Source organism: Elephas maximus, chromosome 2, assembly GCF_024166365.1.
Source record: "Elephas maximus indicus isolate mEleMax1 chromosome 2, mEleMax1 primary haplotype, whole genome shotgun sequence".
Lineage (NCBI taxonomy): Eukaryota > Metazoa > Chordata > Mammalia > Proboscidea > Elephantidae > Elephas > Elephas maximus.
In genome coordinates this window covers 160,265,375-160,282,275 of record NC_064820.1, presented here as the reverse complement: position 1 = coordinate 160,282,275, position 16,901 = coordinate 160,265,375, and the positions used below count along the sequence as shown (strand labels likewise).

The window sequence follows — 16,901 nt, the reverse complement described above, 5'->3', positions numbered from 1 at the left end:
AATGGAATTTTTGAAACAGATAAAAGTACACAGAGATTTGTATAAAAATCCTGATGTATCCATCACCAAGTAGCAACAATTATGAATATATAAACAATCCTATTTCATTTATATCCTAACTACCACATCCTCACCTCAACCACTGTATCATTTCATCTGTAACTATTTCAGTTGTATCTCTAGAAGATAAGGATCCCATTCTTTTTTAAACATAACCCCAATATCATCATCACAATTAAAAATGACTGATTCTTAACATCATTAAATATTCACATCTCTGGACTGTATTACAATTTTCTAAACATTTTTCCATTTGAATTGGGATCCATTAAGGTTCATATAGTAATTGGTTATGCTCTTTAGTCTCCTTTCATTTATAGTTTCCCTCTCCATCTCCTCCTTTTCCTTGTAAATTATTTGTTAAAGAAACCAGGTCACTCATCCTGTGTATTTCCCACAGGATTCTGTGGTATCCCTTAACATATTCCTCTGTCCCCTGAGTTTCCTTTAAATTGCTAAGTAGAGTTACTGCCGTGGTGAGATTTTTCTATTTGATAAGACCCTAGTAATTCACTGTTACCTTCTTTGCTTTCTGGTTTGACAAAATATTCTAGGCTTATCTGGAACATTACCAACCCCAGATCTAGAGTATCCATTTCTTCAAGGATCCCCGGTTCCCTTGGATGCTAGGGGTGCTTACCACCAATGGGTTATTGTTTCTAGACCTTTGCGGTGAAGAGAATTAGGGAACATTCTGTTTTTTAAGATAAAATACAACCTGAGTTTACACTGGTACTTTCAGTTCAAATACAGGAATACAGTGTTTTTACTTAAACTTATTTCTCGAATACTTCTTTTCCAATAACTCAGAAAATCTTGATTGTCAATGACACCAACATGATTTCTCATTTTAACACTCACGAATTAGCTTCAGAATACCAACACTGCCAACAATATGATCTGTGAAAAGAACTTTGTTCATTGTTTTTTGTCCTTAGAGCACATCCATTAGGAATACACAGTCACATCACTTTGTTTTAAAGCACTTAGAATAGTTCCTCTCTATGCAGATACGCTACCAACTGGATATATGTAGTTAGGTTCATTTGTTTGATTTTTCTTATTTTAGGGACTTAAACTTAATTTAATAATTTTGTTCAGTATTTACATGTCAAATCTATAAAACAAGATAAAGGCATCTTGCTTTTTCTAACACTGCTATAACATATTTAAATTGTGGGTTTTTTTCCTATTACAAGTAAATACATGTTTATTGCTCAACCTGTAATTTTTCTTCCATTCTGATTTTGTTACTTAATATATTCTGAAGATCACCCCATTATATATGTAAAAATACTCCCCATTTCTTCGTAAAACTGCATATACTCTACTGTGTAAATGTTCCACATTTTAATTAACAAGTACAGTACTGATGGGCATTTGGGTTGTTTCCAGTCTTTTGCTATTATAAATAGTCTAAAATTACCAGCTTTGTCCATGTGTCTTTTCATATTCTGGCTAGTGTACCTTTGAGATACATTCTTAGAAGGAGGATTACTAAGGAGTAAACGCATATATAATTTTGCTGGATACTGCCAAATTTCCTTTCGGGGGGCTGTATCATTTAGTATTTCTATCAGCATCTAAATCTCAGATCCATTTGTTATTTATCCTGCTGTATGATGTAATAAAAACTGGATCTAATTTTATCATAGCTATCTAGTAATCCCAATACCACTTATCAAAAAGTCCATACTTTCCACACTGATATAAGTGTGTTACCCACTAAAAAAAAAAAAAACCCACTGCCGTCGAGGTGATTGCGGCTCATAGCGACCCTACAGGACAGAGTAGAACTGCCCCATAGTTTCCAAGGAGTGCCTGGTGGACTTCACCTGCTGACCTCTTGGTTAGCAGCAGCCGTAGCACTTAACCACTACGCCACCAGGGTTTCCATAAGTGTGTTAGCATATTATAAATTCCTATTTGCAATTCAGTCTATTTCTACATTTTTTACTCTGTTCCATTGGTCTTTCTACTCATGTGCCAATACTAAATTGTATTAATTGTAGAGATTTTGTAGTATTTTTAAATGTCTGGTAGAACTAGCCCCGCTATCCCACTTCATTGCTCTTTTTCAGGGTTTTCCTGGCTTTCTTTGAAATAACCACCATGCTAAAGAGTCACATTCCTGAAAGCAAAAGATAGGCTTTTGATTATGACAAAATAAACACGTCACTATGTTCTAAATTACATCTGTAACTTTCCTATATAGATAGAAACAAAAAAATGGAAAAAATGTACTAATAAAGACATCTACCCATTCACAAATGGCTACAATTCTCAAATTCCTACTTAGCTTTGTAAAAGAGAAACAAATTTAACTAGAAAATTTCTGGCTGAGTCATGAAAATTAGGGAGTTTTATCTGCCATACTTACGTCAGCTGTCACATATGTCTTGGCTGAGAAAGCAAGACATTACAAATCTGGATGGTAATCAGTGTTTTAACTTATTTTATCATTACCCAAACCAAACCCATTGGCATTAAGCAGCTCTAAATATAGTGGAGGTTCACAGAATTACATACCTGGCAATCTTCTCCAGCACCACCAGACTGATTCAACAAATGTGCTGCATCACTCTGGTTACCACTTGCATGCCCAAGACGATGTTTAACAGGGACTTTGTTAAGGACATATGCACCCGATGTCTGTGGCTTGTTCATCATCTGTGTATATAAAATAAATGCTTAAGTAATAAAGTTTAAAAACATGCCTAGGACTATAAAGACAGACGTATAGGCCAATGGAATAGAATTCAGAGTCCAGAAATAAACGTATATATCTATGGTCAACTGATTTTCAACACAAGTGCTAAGTCCCTTCAATGGGAAAAGAAAAGTCTCTTTAATAAATGGTGCTGGGACAATTGGATTTCCACATGCAGAAGAAGGAAGCTAAACCTTTACCTCCCACCATATATGGAAATTAACTCAAAATGAATCAAGGACCTAAATATAAGAAAACCATAAAACTCTAAGAATAAAACAAAAAGGTTAATGCTTCGGGATCTAGCTTTTTAACAATGGATTCTTAGACGTAACACCAAAAACACAAGCAATAAAAGACAAAATAGATAAATTGGACCTCATCAAAATTAAAACTTTGGGGCATCAGAGGACTTTATAAGCAAAATGAAGAGATAACCTACAGATTGGGAGAAAATTCTGGGGAATCATGTTACCAGATGAGTGTTTAATATCCAGAATATATAAAGAATTCCTACAACTCTAAAATGAAAAAGACAAAAAACCCAATCAAAAAAACGGGCGAAGGACTTGGACATTTTACCAGAGAAGAGATACAAACAGCCAACAAGCATATGAAAGATGCTCAATGTCATTACTCATTATCTGTTGCCATAGAGTCAATTCTAACTCACAGTGACCCTACAGGACAGGGTGTAACTGCCCCATAGGGTATCCAAGGAGCAGCTGATAGATTTGAACTGCCAGCCTTTGGGTTAGCAGCCAAACACTTAACCACTGCACCACCAGGGCCCCAAACGTAAATCAAAACTACAAAAAGATAACACTTTACCCTCCCTAGGATGGCTATGATCAAAAAAACCGAGAAAACAGAGTTCGCAAGCCTGTGGAGAAACTGGAGCCCTCTTCCATTGCTAGTAGGAATGTAAAATGGTGTAGTCACTATGGAGAACAGTTTAACCTCAAAAGGTTAAACACAGAGCTACCATATGACCTAGCAATTCCATTCCTAGGTGTATACTCAAAAGAACTGAAAGCAGGAATGCAGATACTTGGACATCAATGTTCACTGCAGCATTATTCACAATAGTCAAAAGATGAAAACCACCTGAATGTCTACCAACAGATGAATGGATAAACAAAATGTGGCGTATATAAGTAACAGAATATTACTCAAGCCATAAAAAGAAATGAAGTACTAATACATGCTACAAAATAGCTCAACCCTAAAAACATCACGCTGAGTAAGTCAGCAACAAAAGGACAAATATTGTATAATCTCACTTATATGAAATACCTACAAGTACAAAAAAAAAAAGGTAGAGAGACCAAAGTTCATGAGGGTTATCAGGGGTGGAAACGATAAGTAGTTAAGGGTGATGGAAAAATTTGGAAACAGCAGTAATGGTTGAACATAACGAATGTAATTAATCGTACAGGTAAAATATGCTGAAATGGCAAATGTTCTGTTATATACATATTTTACCACAAAAAAAAACTAAAAAATAATAAAGATCAATTTCATGTCCTCTACCCCACCGAAAAAAACTGAAAACATGCCTAGGAATGATATACATTTAGGATAGCGACTACCCATGGGAGAAACATAAGCGAATGGAAAGGGGAGAGGGCTTCAATTATCTGTAAGGTTTAAATTTTTAAGCAGTGTATATACAAAGGTTATTTTCTATATTCTTCGAATGTCTGAAATATGTCACAACAAAATACATGCATATATGTGTGTACATGCTCATACAGACAAAAATGGTTAGTACATATTTTATGTTCCCTCCAATATGTAATGCTCTGAAAGATTTGAGGGTTTTAATTGACAGTAATTTAATATGAGTAAGTATGACAAGGCTACACAAAAACCATAATGCAATCTTGAGCTGCCTTAACAGAACACAGTATAATGGATCACAGAGGTGATATCACTCTTTTCTGTGCTTTTCAGCCAACAACAAGAGACAGTATTTACCTCCGGGTCTTAACATGAAGTGGGACATAGACAAACCAAATTCAGGTTTAGATTAAAACAGGCAGGATTATGAATGGAATTGAAACCATATACTGTAAGGAATTCTTTTTTTTTTTTTAAAGCCTGAACACATTTCATCTAAACAAAAAATCTTATTGTTCTTTTCAGCTGCTGTCAAGCTGGCCCCAAGTCATGGCAACCCCAACCCCCGTGCACAATGGGATCAGGCCGTTATGATCCACAGGATTTTCACCCATTGATTTTTTGGAAGTAGACTGTAGATTCTTCCTTTTCTTAGTTTGAAAGCGCCACTGAAACCAGTTCAGCGACAGAACAACATGCAAGCCTACACTGACAGACAAATGGTGAATGAATTTGAGGTACACTGGCTGGAACTGAACCTGGGTCTCCTGCATGGAAGGCAAGAATTCTATCACTGAGACACCACTGCCCTCAAAGAAGAGAATATCAAGGTGAAAACTGTCATCAAATATCTGAATGGCTATAATGTGTGGTGGGTTTGTTCTTTCCTTTAATCTTCTATTCATTCAGTATGTTTTGAGCAGTATGTACCAAGCATGATTTTAGGCACTAGGGATTCATTTCAGTTTAAAAAGGTACAGAATTTTTCTACATGGGAAAAAGTAGAACAAATAGGTGGATAAAAGGGAGACAGATTCTAGCACAAAATCAGGAAGATGTTCTAGATTCAGAGTTGTCCAGTGGTGAACAGTTATCATGCTTTAGTAAAGTCATAAAAAGAAATGAAGTACAAAATAGGTCAACCCTGAAAACATTACACTGAGTGAAATAAGTCAGTAACAAAAGGACAAATATTGTATTCCATATAAATAAATTTAAAACAGTATATTTTTTCACTAAAAGGTAAACAGTTATTAATGCTGAATGGAGAGATTTGGATGATTTATTTAAATCACTTAGATTTATTAAACATGTATATTAATGAGCCCTATTCCTGTTTTTTTTTTTTTTATTCCTAGAGAGGAGCCCTGATGGCACAGTGGTTAAGAGGCTAGCACAGGCTGCTAACTAAAAGGCTGTCAGTTCAAATCCACCAGCCGCTCCTTGGAAATCTTATGGGACAGTTCTACTCTGTCCTAATGGGATCGCTATGAGTTGGAAACAACTTGACAACAACGAATCTGGTTTTGGTTTTTATACCTGGAGACTGATTCTCTAGGTTTGAGAAGGTCAGGCCCAGGCATCTGTGACTCTGATGTAGAATGGTGCTTCTCAAACTTCAGTCTATGTAAGAGTCACCTGGGGACTTGTTAAAACACAGATTGGTGGGCCCCACCCAGGAATTCTGATTCAGTAGGATGGGGTGAGACCTAAGAAGCTGCAATTCTAATAAGCTCCCAGGAGATAAGATGCTGCTGGTCTGCAGATGAAATTATGGGCAGCACTGATGTAGAAAACTCCAGAGCCGTGAACTGAGAAACACTGACCTAGCAGGTAGGACTGGACAACCCTAACTCCCTGTGAACCAGCAGACTACCTTCTGGATGCCTCCGTGGACTGCCGAGGGAGGAGACTGGGTCGCCAACACCTGCTGCTGATGAAGGTGCTGTGGCAGGTGATGGTGCTGCTGCGACAAGTGACTCAGTGTCTGCTGCTGCTGGAGGAGTAGCTGTGTTGGGGACTGCAGCGCTGGCTGCTCGTTGTTTTCCCTATGCCATAACACTCGAATGAATCGGTTGTTTAGAACTGCTTCTGTGCTGGAAATGGCTTTCCTGGCCTCCTCATTGGTGAGATACTGAATGAGGGCTGCTTCTGGATCACCCTTAAAAGCAACCTTTAAGAAAAAAGCCAAAAACACAGAAATTAATTAAATGCAAATAAATTAACGACAAAGAACTCAAAAATAGAAAATGGTCTGCTGAGATCCACTGTGAATTCTTTGTAAATCAGGTCTCCATCCACTAAAAGATGACATGCATATTTCAAAATTACATATGAGAAAAGGAAAAAATTATTTAATAAATAACTCTAGTGATATTATTTAACCACTTGGGAAGTTAGGTTATATCCCTCTCTGATACCTTATTTTCAAATAAACTCCACAGAGGAAATATTTTACAGTAACGAAAAAACCCATAAAAATCCAGAGGAAAATAAGATGAATAGCCTTATTTTGGAAAGACTTTTTATGCATACGTAAAAAGGTGAGATTCATAAAGACAAAAAGCGATAAATCTTATATAAAAATTTAAAACCTCTGCCAGTCAAAATATGCCATAAACAAAATAAATAGCAAATGGAAAATATATTTTTAACATATATGGTAAGCAAATATTTGGTAAAGCATTATCAATAATAAAAAGCAAATGCCTTAAAAAACAATGGATAGGTTAATCCAAAAGAACTGCAGACGGCCTATATAAACTACAAAAGAGTGTAGCTAGTAATAAAAACTCCAAATCAAGACAAGCATAATTTTTCATGTATTAAATTCGTTTTATAAAGTTTTAATAGGTCAATATTACAGTGTTGATGGGGTTTCATATACTACACTTGGGAGTATCAATTGGTACAACCCACTTGGAGAACAACTTGGCAATTTAAATCAAATGTCTTAAATTAGCACATCCTTAGTGGTTACAAGAAGGAATCCCTTGGTGGTATAAACAGTTAACATGCTTGGCTGCTAACCAAAAGGTGAGAGGTTCAAGTCTACCCAGAGGTGCCTGGGAAGAAAGGCCTGGCGATCTAGTTCCAAAAATCTGCCACTGTTCTACCATGACACACCTGGATCGTCATGTCGACACGATGACAACTGGTTACCAGGGGCAGGTGGGAGGGGGAAATGGGAAATAATTGCTTGCTTAAGGGATTCCAAGTTTCTGTTAAGAGTGATTACAAAAAAAAAAAAATTGGAAATGCATAGTGGTGATGATTGCATAACATGGTAAATGTGATGAATGTCACTGAATTGTATATGTAAAAATGAATGAAATGGCAAATGTTTTGTTATACACTGTGTTTTTACACAAATAATGTGCACCTTCCACCTTTGTTTACAAACTACACTCTCCCTCCAGGAGGTATGTGCATAAGCGTTCTATGCTAACTTTTTTTTACAGCAACATGTCAAAAAAATTGTCATAGAGGCGCTTATGAAAAAACTTTATAAGGGGACAGCATGGTTGGCAAACAAATGTAGAAGGTGCATGCTATTTGTGTAAAAATATGGTGTACATATTTTACCAAAATAAAATTAAATAAAAAAAAAAACAGTACACCCTTTAACTCAGCAATGTCATAATAGGCTTACCCACAAAAATGCTCACCACAGCATTGTTTTTACATAATAGAAACAACATAAATTTCCAACAGAGAAAAGTTAAATAAATTATGCCCCATCAATATTAAGCCATCTAAAAATTTCAAAATGCCATGAAGAGTATCTGATGACCTAGGGAAATTTTAAGAGGAAAAAACGTAGTTACACGTTTGGTATGCTCACATTTCTTCTATTTTTTAAGTGTGTAAAGACATTTTTTTAAAAAAGAGTGTGTATACATGTATAGTCTTCCAAATAAATAAATTTAAAACAGTATTTTTTTCATTAAAAGATAAAGTTAGTAATGCTGACTGGAGAGATCTGATTTATTTTTTCACTTGTATCTGATGTATTTCCAATTATTAGTACAACATGTACTACTTCTGCATTCTGGCAAAAAAAAAAATGCTTCAAAAAAATCTCTGAAAAAAAAAAAAATACTTTGGTTCAATTCTTTGAAATACTAAGTCCCACAATGCTCTGTTGTTGTTGGGCGCTGTTCAGTCAATTCTAACTCCTAGTGACCCCACAGTAAATCTGCCCCATAAGGCTTCCTCAGCTGTAATCTTTATGGAAGCCGAGTGCCAGGACTTTCTCCTGCAGAGTCACTAGGTTGGTCTAAACCATCAACCTTTCAGTTAGCAGTCAACCACCTAGCCATTGCACCACCAGAGCATAAGTTATATTTTGGTTTGACAGCAACACTTAAGTAATAAGGGTAACAGGCTTAAATTCTAGCCTTCACGTATCCTCAGTTAAAGCTAACACTCAGCCACAAATACATAAATTTAAATACCTAACAAGTAGAAAGCAAAATTCAAAAGTTACAATTTTTTTGATCTTGGATAAAACGTTATACTGCCAAAAATTCTTCAATACTAGAACCATTCTTAACTAATTACTATTTTACCACAACACATAGTCAGTAGACAAGATTACAATCTTACAAATTACCAAAAATCTCAGCTACCCAGTTAAAATACTAAGGCAGCTGAAAAAGTCATTTATTCATAAATAGAACTGTAAACAAAAATGCAGTAACTAGCCCAGTGTCTTTCAGGGGGAGGTTACACAGAAGAAACAAAAGCAATCACAAGAACAAAGTCAGCTTAATGATTTCATTATAAGGTAGATGTACAGATATATGGAGCCTTGGTGGTGCACTGGTTAAACATTCGGCTACTAACCAAAAGGTTGGCAGTTCGAATCCACCAGCTGCTCCTCGGAAACCCTATGGGGACAGTTCTACTGTAGGGTCGCTATGAGTTGGAATCGACTTGATGGCAATGAGTTTTTTTATATAGGTATATGTGGAGTTTATAATGCCAAGCAGAGATGACCAGAATAACCACCGGCTCGAGCTGACAGGAATATTTTCAAAGACCCATAAACAGCATGGATTCTGCCCCCGACACAGCCACATTTACCTGGATGTTAACTATAGTTCCAAATTTGCTGAAGTGTTCATTGAGTTTGGTAATGTTGTTCAATTCCTGAGGGATTTTCTTGACTTCTAATTTGGTGTTTGTATACTGATTCTTTCTCAAGAATCCTGGTTTACTCTGATTGTTATTCCCTTGCCTGGAAGGAATATTAATAGATGTTGGTTAATTCTCCCACCTCATACCTTGCAAAGGGATATGTAACAAAGAAGTTAAGTTTATATTTATTAAACAGTTATCTTCCCTAAGACTTTAAGAGTCTTCAGAAATCACTAATTTTTACATTCTTATTATACGGGAATAGAACATTTCACAAGTAGAGAGAAAGAAGAGTAAATGGCAAAAGATTACAAGGAGAGGCCCAAATGAGATTAAAAACCAGATGTTGAGAAGATCTACCACAGTTATCTTAGCAGTCTAACAATAAAGCTGGAATAGAGTTTCACTTTTTATGGTGCTATTTCCAACCTCTGCAAAGGTAAACAACCTTTTCTTTTTTTCTAAATATTTTATTGTATTTTTTGGTTAAAGTGTACACAGCAAAACAGGTTTCCATTCAACAATTTCTACACGTATTGTTCAGTGATATTGGTTATTTTTTTTCCCCCTTTCTATTATTGTACAGGGTTTGTTTGTTTTTACAGAAGTAGAATAACTACAACAACAATATTATCTACTGTGGCTTACTTGCCTCGCCCATACTTCCTGGGATCTCAGTGTCTTTTTTTTTTTTTTTTTCATTTTATTTTGTTGTTGAGAATATATACAGCAGAACATGTAGCAATTTAACCATTTCTACATGTACAATTCAATGACATTAATTACATTCAAGTTGTGCAAACATTCTCACCCTCCTTTTCTGAACTGTTCCCTATTAACATAAATTTACTGACCCCTAAGGTTTCTATCTCACCTTCTGAGTTGCTGCTATCAATTTGATTCCATATAGGTAGTTCTTAAAAGAGCATAATGCTCAAGGTAGACATTTTTTACTAGTTAAGCTAAGCTACTGTTTGGTTTTAAGAAGACTTCAGGGTATATTTTTGGTTCAAGTTTTAAAGATTATCTCAGGATAACAGTTTCAGGGGTTCATCCAGCCTCCATGGCTCCAGGAAGTCTGGAGTCCAGGAGAATTTGAAATTCTACTCTGCAGAGTCCCCCTTTTTTCAGTATTTTATCTCTGAATCTTTGATCAAAATGTTCAGTAATGGCAGCCAGGCACATTCCAGTTCTGGTCTCATGATAAAGAAGGCAATTATTCATGGAGGCAATTAGCCACACATTCCACATCCTCCTCCTATTCCTGACCTTCTTCCTCGGTTGCTCTAGTTGAACAGGACGAACTGCCATGCCTTGAATGGCCTCTTACAAGCTTTTAAGGCCCTTTTTCCTCTTTTCTATTCATTTCCAGTGTCTCAGTAATTTTTAATCCTGAGTTAGGCTTAGAAATAGGTAGGTATAAATTACAAATGTTTATTAAGAATATTCTATTAGCTTTTTGTTTTTTAGAACTTTTTTGGAACCCTAACTTTGAGAAACATAGTTTGAAGTGCACTGATTAATGACAACTTTTAATTTTATAAATTTACTAATGCAAAACAAAGTAACAACAAAAACACTGATTAACAAAAAAGACCAGACTCACTGGTCTGACAGACTGGAGGAACCCCTAGGACTATGGCCCTATGACACGCTTCTGACCTGGAACTGAAAAAAAAAAAGCCATTCCCAAAGACCACCTTTCGGCCTAACAACAGACAGATGATTAAATAAGAACACCTGGGAGGAATGTGTTCCTTAGTACAATCAATTATACAAGATCAAAAGGGCAACATTTACCCAAAAACAAAGATGAGAAGGTAGGACAGGGTAGGAAATCCAGTCGAAAGGAAATGGGGCCCCAAGGGCAGAAATGGGGAGAGTGCTGACACATTGTGGGGAACACATCCAATGTCATGGAACACTTTATGTACAAACTATCAAACAGGAAACAAATTTGCTCCTAAGTTTTCACCTAAAGCACAATAAAAATTAAAAACAAAACAAACTCTGATTAGATGTAGTAATTAAGAAATTGTCTTACTTTCCAAGCCAAGGTTTCTTTGTGAGTGGCCCTTCCAAGCCACTCATAGCTCTTTTTCGGCTATCTGGTTCAAGGACTACTCTGGTTATGTTGCTATTAATTGAAACAGGGACTGGTGGTTCAGTCTGGATGACAATGTTAGCAGCTGTTGGAAACAAAAATTTACATTAGTTGAGAGACTGACTCGATTTGTAAAATTTCACTTAAAGCACAATAAAAATTGAAAAAGAAAAAAAATTTCCATTAGTGACAATACATTTTATTTGGGGAGTTTCAAACAATTAAAATATTAGTATAAACTGAAAAAAGACTGCAAAAAGCATTCAATTACTACCATTTCCTTTTCAGAAATACCTAACAGCAGGATAAAATTATCAACCACCTCCTTTTTCTAAAAATAGAACATCTAAGTTTAAAAAGTCAAAGCAATATCCAATATAATAATTGATTCAGGCAAGTATCATTTGATAGATGCAAAAAAATACTGATGCAAGGTTGTTGGAGAACAATATATTTACATAGTGCCAAACTATCACTCCACAAATTACTTCCTTTATAATGGAGAGGTCTAGCAGTTATCACCTTGGGCAAACGATGAAACTTACACTATTAGTAAAGGGACATCTTGACATTATTTGCCACCTGATGCGATTCAACAAGAAGTTCATCACAACATATGGAATAGATATTAGATATGCAATTATGATTTTCTTACATGTGACAATGATATTGGGCTTCTATAAGGCTACATGTTATTCTTAATTGTAAGCTAAAGTATTTAAGAATGTTACTTTCAAGTGATTTTTTTAAAAGTGCATATTTACATATACTGGTACATGTATGTATACGTACTTATACATTATATGTATTTATATGAGAGTTCCTGGGTGGTGCAAAGAGAGCTCTGGTGGTGCAGTGGTTAAGTGCTCAGCTGCTAACCAGTAATGTAGCTGTTTGAACCCACCAGCCACTCCATGGGAGAAAGATGTGGCAGTCTGCTTTTGTAATGATTTATAGCCTTGGAAACCCTGTGGGGCAATTCTACTGTAACCTGTGGGGTCTCTATGAGCTGGAATCAACTCAACCGCAACGGGTTTGGTTTTCTCGTTATAAATACATACAGTAAAACCTGTGAAAGCCAGAGCCTGTGAAAGGTGGAAACCTGTCAGAGAAAGAAAACTCTAATATTTTCCACTAACAGTGAGAGAATAGTGGTAAGACTGCACTCTCAATAGCAGAAAACTTGCAAGACCCAGAAAAACAATGCAGTTCCATCGAGTCCAGGACTCACAGGTTTCACTGTATTTATACATGTATTTACATATGTACATATATGTACACACACATATAAAAAGAAGGGGAGAGAGAAAGCAATTGTGCACTTACACACAAGCAAGTGTGCATGCCCAAATGTGACAAAACGTTAAATGACTGGTGAATCTAGGTGAAGGTATTCAAGTGTTCATTGTACTTTCAATTTTCAGTAGGTTTAAAATTTTTCAAACTAAAAAGTTGGGAGGAAAATTCAAAGTCAATGTTATGGCACATTTCCCCCACAACAGTTAAAACTAAAATAATATAAGGAGCTGACTTATAATGTGTTACTTGTGCACAGGGGAGGTGTGAACAACAACAACAAAAAAGTAACACAAAACCATGCCTATTACACCCTGAGTATTTCTCCTAACTTCAGAAACTCCACCAAAAGTAAAATTAGGAGCAAAGAATAACATACATAGGGCTGGATGCTGGGGCAAGGACTGGGATGGGAGGTGGTATGTTCTATTTCATCTGTGTAAAAGTCAAGGAAATTGTAATGTAAAGATTTATTCATCCAATGTATTTATCTTGAGCAAGTACTACAGCTCAGCAACTATACCAGACCTTGTGTATAAATTTATGAATAAAATAGGGATATGATCACAACCCTTTTAGGGTTTACATTTTCAGAAGGCTAACAGAAGAGACGGAAATTCTTGTAATGGCATAAAGCAATCTAGAATTTGAGATACCATTATCTCTTATCTAAAACAGTTATCATTACCACTTGACATTGCCTAATGCTTTTTTTTTTATTAAAGTGCTTTATTGCAAATGAAAGAGATACAGCTACAGGTTAAGCGACTTGCCTAAGATGACACAGCAAGCCTGGAGTATCCAAGCTTCCTGACTTCTAACTGGGAGATTATCTATGGATTACCATGGATGAGTGTACAGACAGACCAGGCAAGAGACAATAGGAAGACCCGAAATCACTGAAAACATGATCTTTCCACTAATTTCAGGTAAACTGGTAATAATATATGCATTATAGCACAGAAAGTAAGAGCATGTTCTTTGGCATAAGATAGGCCTGGGCTCAGGTTCCAGTTCTGCCTCTTAATAGCTGTGTGATCTTGACCAAGTTCTTTAACCCCTGAGACTCAGTGTCTTCAACTGTAAAAAAAAAAAAAAAAAAACTACCTCTTTTATGAAATTGTTGTAAGCAGTATAAAAGACAATAATACATATAAAAGCATTTGATGTCGCCCTGACACAAAAACTGTTAGCTTATAGTAGCAATAGTGGTATTAAGAGCAGTGAAGGAGAATTAAAATCAAGGTAGGAAAGTGGGTAACAATAAAATGTTCACCATATGATTAAGTCATGAAAATATTGTCAGATTGACCCATGGCCAGTCAAATAAAAATTAAATATTAGTAACCTAATTATAATAAGAAACTAAAATTTCATTGAACTCTTTTTTTTTTTTTAAACCAAACTTTCTATTTTAGGGTGGGAGAGAGAGAGACCTATATTAAAGGTAAATGCTCCTTACATTTAATCTATTTTTAAGATTCACGACTAAGCTTTGTAAAGGTCCTAATATGTGGTTTTAATCACAGGTGCTAAAAATGATCACATGATAATTTTATTGCAACACTTGAGGTTCTCAGTGTTACAGGCTCTTAAATGATCAATTTTTTGAGGTCAAGAGACTAGGCCTTTTTATCTCTCTATACCCAATATTTAGCAGTGTCCAGTACCTAACTAAAACATCCTAAGTCCTAGCAAAAAAAGGCAATTAAATAACATTACTATTATATGTATTTAAACATAAATACATTTCAATTATAGCTTTTAAATAAAATGTAGAGATAAAGCTATCAAAACATGTATTTGAGATGACTACATAGCACCTTTCAAAAAGATTGTACTTAAGTACTTTTAGACTTCAATTTCCTCAAGTGGAGTCAGAAATGCAAATGCAGTAACTATACCCAGCTATTAAACAATACTTAATCTAAGAAAAATTGCAAGGTATTTTCACCTCTTGGATTTGCATCCATATCTCCAGATGTTAGGCCAATCAGGTTTGGGCGTTGTGTCTGTGTTCTTGAAAAGAACTGTCTGTACTGAGATCTACCAGAACTGGTAATACTAGGAGCTTCTGGGTTATAACCATCAGGTTCATATGTATCTGAGGGGAAACAAAACAAATAAAAACAAACAACAAATAAGAGACAGGTTAAACCATTCTCATTGCTATAAAATAAACAACTGCTAATTTGTCTTCTTCAACACATATAATTACATCAACCTATATATATTTCTCTTTGGGCTACAGTACATACATACATCTTTTGAAACTGAAAGAAAAAAAGTTTCCTGTCACAAAACATTGATATATAAAATCTACTTTTAAATACTGATATATTTCAAGATTCATACACCTAGTCATTTTTATCCTATATATTAATAATCTAATTCAAATGCCAATGCACACATTTTAAGATAAATTTTCAAGTACATGAACATCATATAAGAACAACTGGTTGAGCTTCCTCTGTTATTTATCACGTCTCACCAATTCCTACAACTCCTTTTTTTAATTAGGGAAGTTTTAATTAGAAAAAAATTCACTTTGTTATCTGAACATTAAACTAGAGAAATAATAGCTGGTTTCACACATAAAACATATTTCAAGTGAAGCAGCTAAATAAGATTAAATTTTATATTCATAAAAATAATTATCTTACCATCACTCTTCATCAATTCCACTTTAATACAAGTTTCATGTGTTTCTCTACAACTAAAAATTTAACTTTAAAAATTATAACACTAAATAACTATTTCTTTAGGGTTTAAAAAAATCCCAAAGTATTGGTCTCTAAATGGTACATATCATCTTCATCCTACATAAAATAGTTAAGACTGACTAGAGACACTGGTTTTTATAAATTTAATTTAGAAATCCTTGCGCTTTTTTTTAAACGGAAAAATTCCTTTTGCTGTTCATATTAAGTTTCAGCTATAAGACAGGGTATATTCAAATCTTTATTACCGGCCAATCATTTTTATGATTCCGAGTACAAGATCTGCCAATTATGATAAAAAGTTTTCAGTTACCATCGGTACTCTTGACAGAAAACTCCATATAGTTAAAGCTCCAGAAAGTTTTAAAAAGTCGCACAATCAAATGACCTAGTTCTACAATTCCCGGGAATACACAAACCCCAAGAAACTTAACAGTCCTTTAGTTAATTATGATGAACTGAGAGCTAAAGGTAAAGTGAGAAACGTTTAAAGCCTCATGAGACACCCACAAAGCACCCCATAGAGCCTCAAAAAGTACATGTTGGTAGGAGGGAAAAATTTTCATGAATTCCACATTATACACAACCAGTTCATACAACAAGGGACAGAGGAAAAAAAGACATGCTCGTCCAAGACCAGCAAGAAACAAGATGTTTGTTTTTTAGAGAATGATTAACCTAGTTTTTTTGTAATGTATAACTGACTAGAAAATATTCGAGTCAATTTTGTGTCCCTACCTACCTGATTAAAATTAGCTCAAGGAAATAGCATGATTTTTGTTACCGAGGCACAGAAAGTAAATATAGAGGACACCAGAGATGACAGACACACAAGAGGCCTAATCATCTAGCAGCCACTAGAGACAAACCAAAGAAGTAGAGAAACAGAAAATAAAACTGCCTGAGAGTTTTAATGGGAATTTGTGACAGCAGATCAGGATGCCAGGTCACCTGTTAGGCTGGCCAGCTTAAGGTACAAAAGATCAGCAAGGAGGGTGGCCATCTGTAGCACAGCTTACCTGGGACCAGAGGGGTGGGGCTCGAGACTGAGGTATGGTACCCAATGGAGGATCCCATGAGGTTGCGAGGTGGCACCAAACGAGCTGCCAACAGAGGAGGCGGCGTCCCCAACTGAAGTCGCTCAGATGCAGCAGCACCATGTTCACGAGAATACATGGGCTGTCCTACAGAGGAAAGAATAGTAGGGCAGCTGGGATTGAGAGTCACAAGCTTCTCTTAGGTAATG

At 35.6% G+C, this 16,901-nt stretch overlaps 1 protein-coding gene across 2 annotated transcripts in view; it reads right to left on the bottom strand.

The window, feature by feature from the left end:
- The window catches only part of RBM27 (RNA binding motif protein 27), a 68,137-nt gene that overhangs the window by 15,598 nt on the left and 35,638 nt on the right, over positions 1-16,901 (bottom strand). Inside the window, exons 9-14 of one of the 2 annotated variants that reach the window (XM_049873987.1) lie at positions 16,675-16,839; positions 14,890-15,039; positions 11,580-11,724; positions 9,482-9,635; positions 6,270-6,566; positions 2,590-2,730 (exon numbers count right to left, since the gene is read on the bottom strand). In XM_049873987.1, coding sequence (XP_049729944.1) covers positions 2,590-2,730; positions 6,270-6,566; positions 9,482-9,635; positions 11,580-11,724; positions 14,890-15,039; positions 16,675-16,839 — 1,052 coding nt within the window. The remainder of the gene's footprint in view (positions 1-2,589; positions 2,731-6,269; positions 6,567-9,481; positions 9,636-11,579; positions 11,725-14,889; positions 15,040-16,674; positions 16,840-16,901) is intronic. The other variant, XM_049873988.1, reaches the window with a different exon arrangement.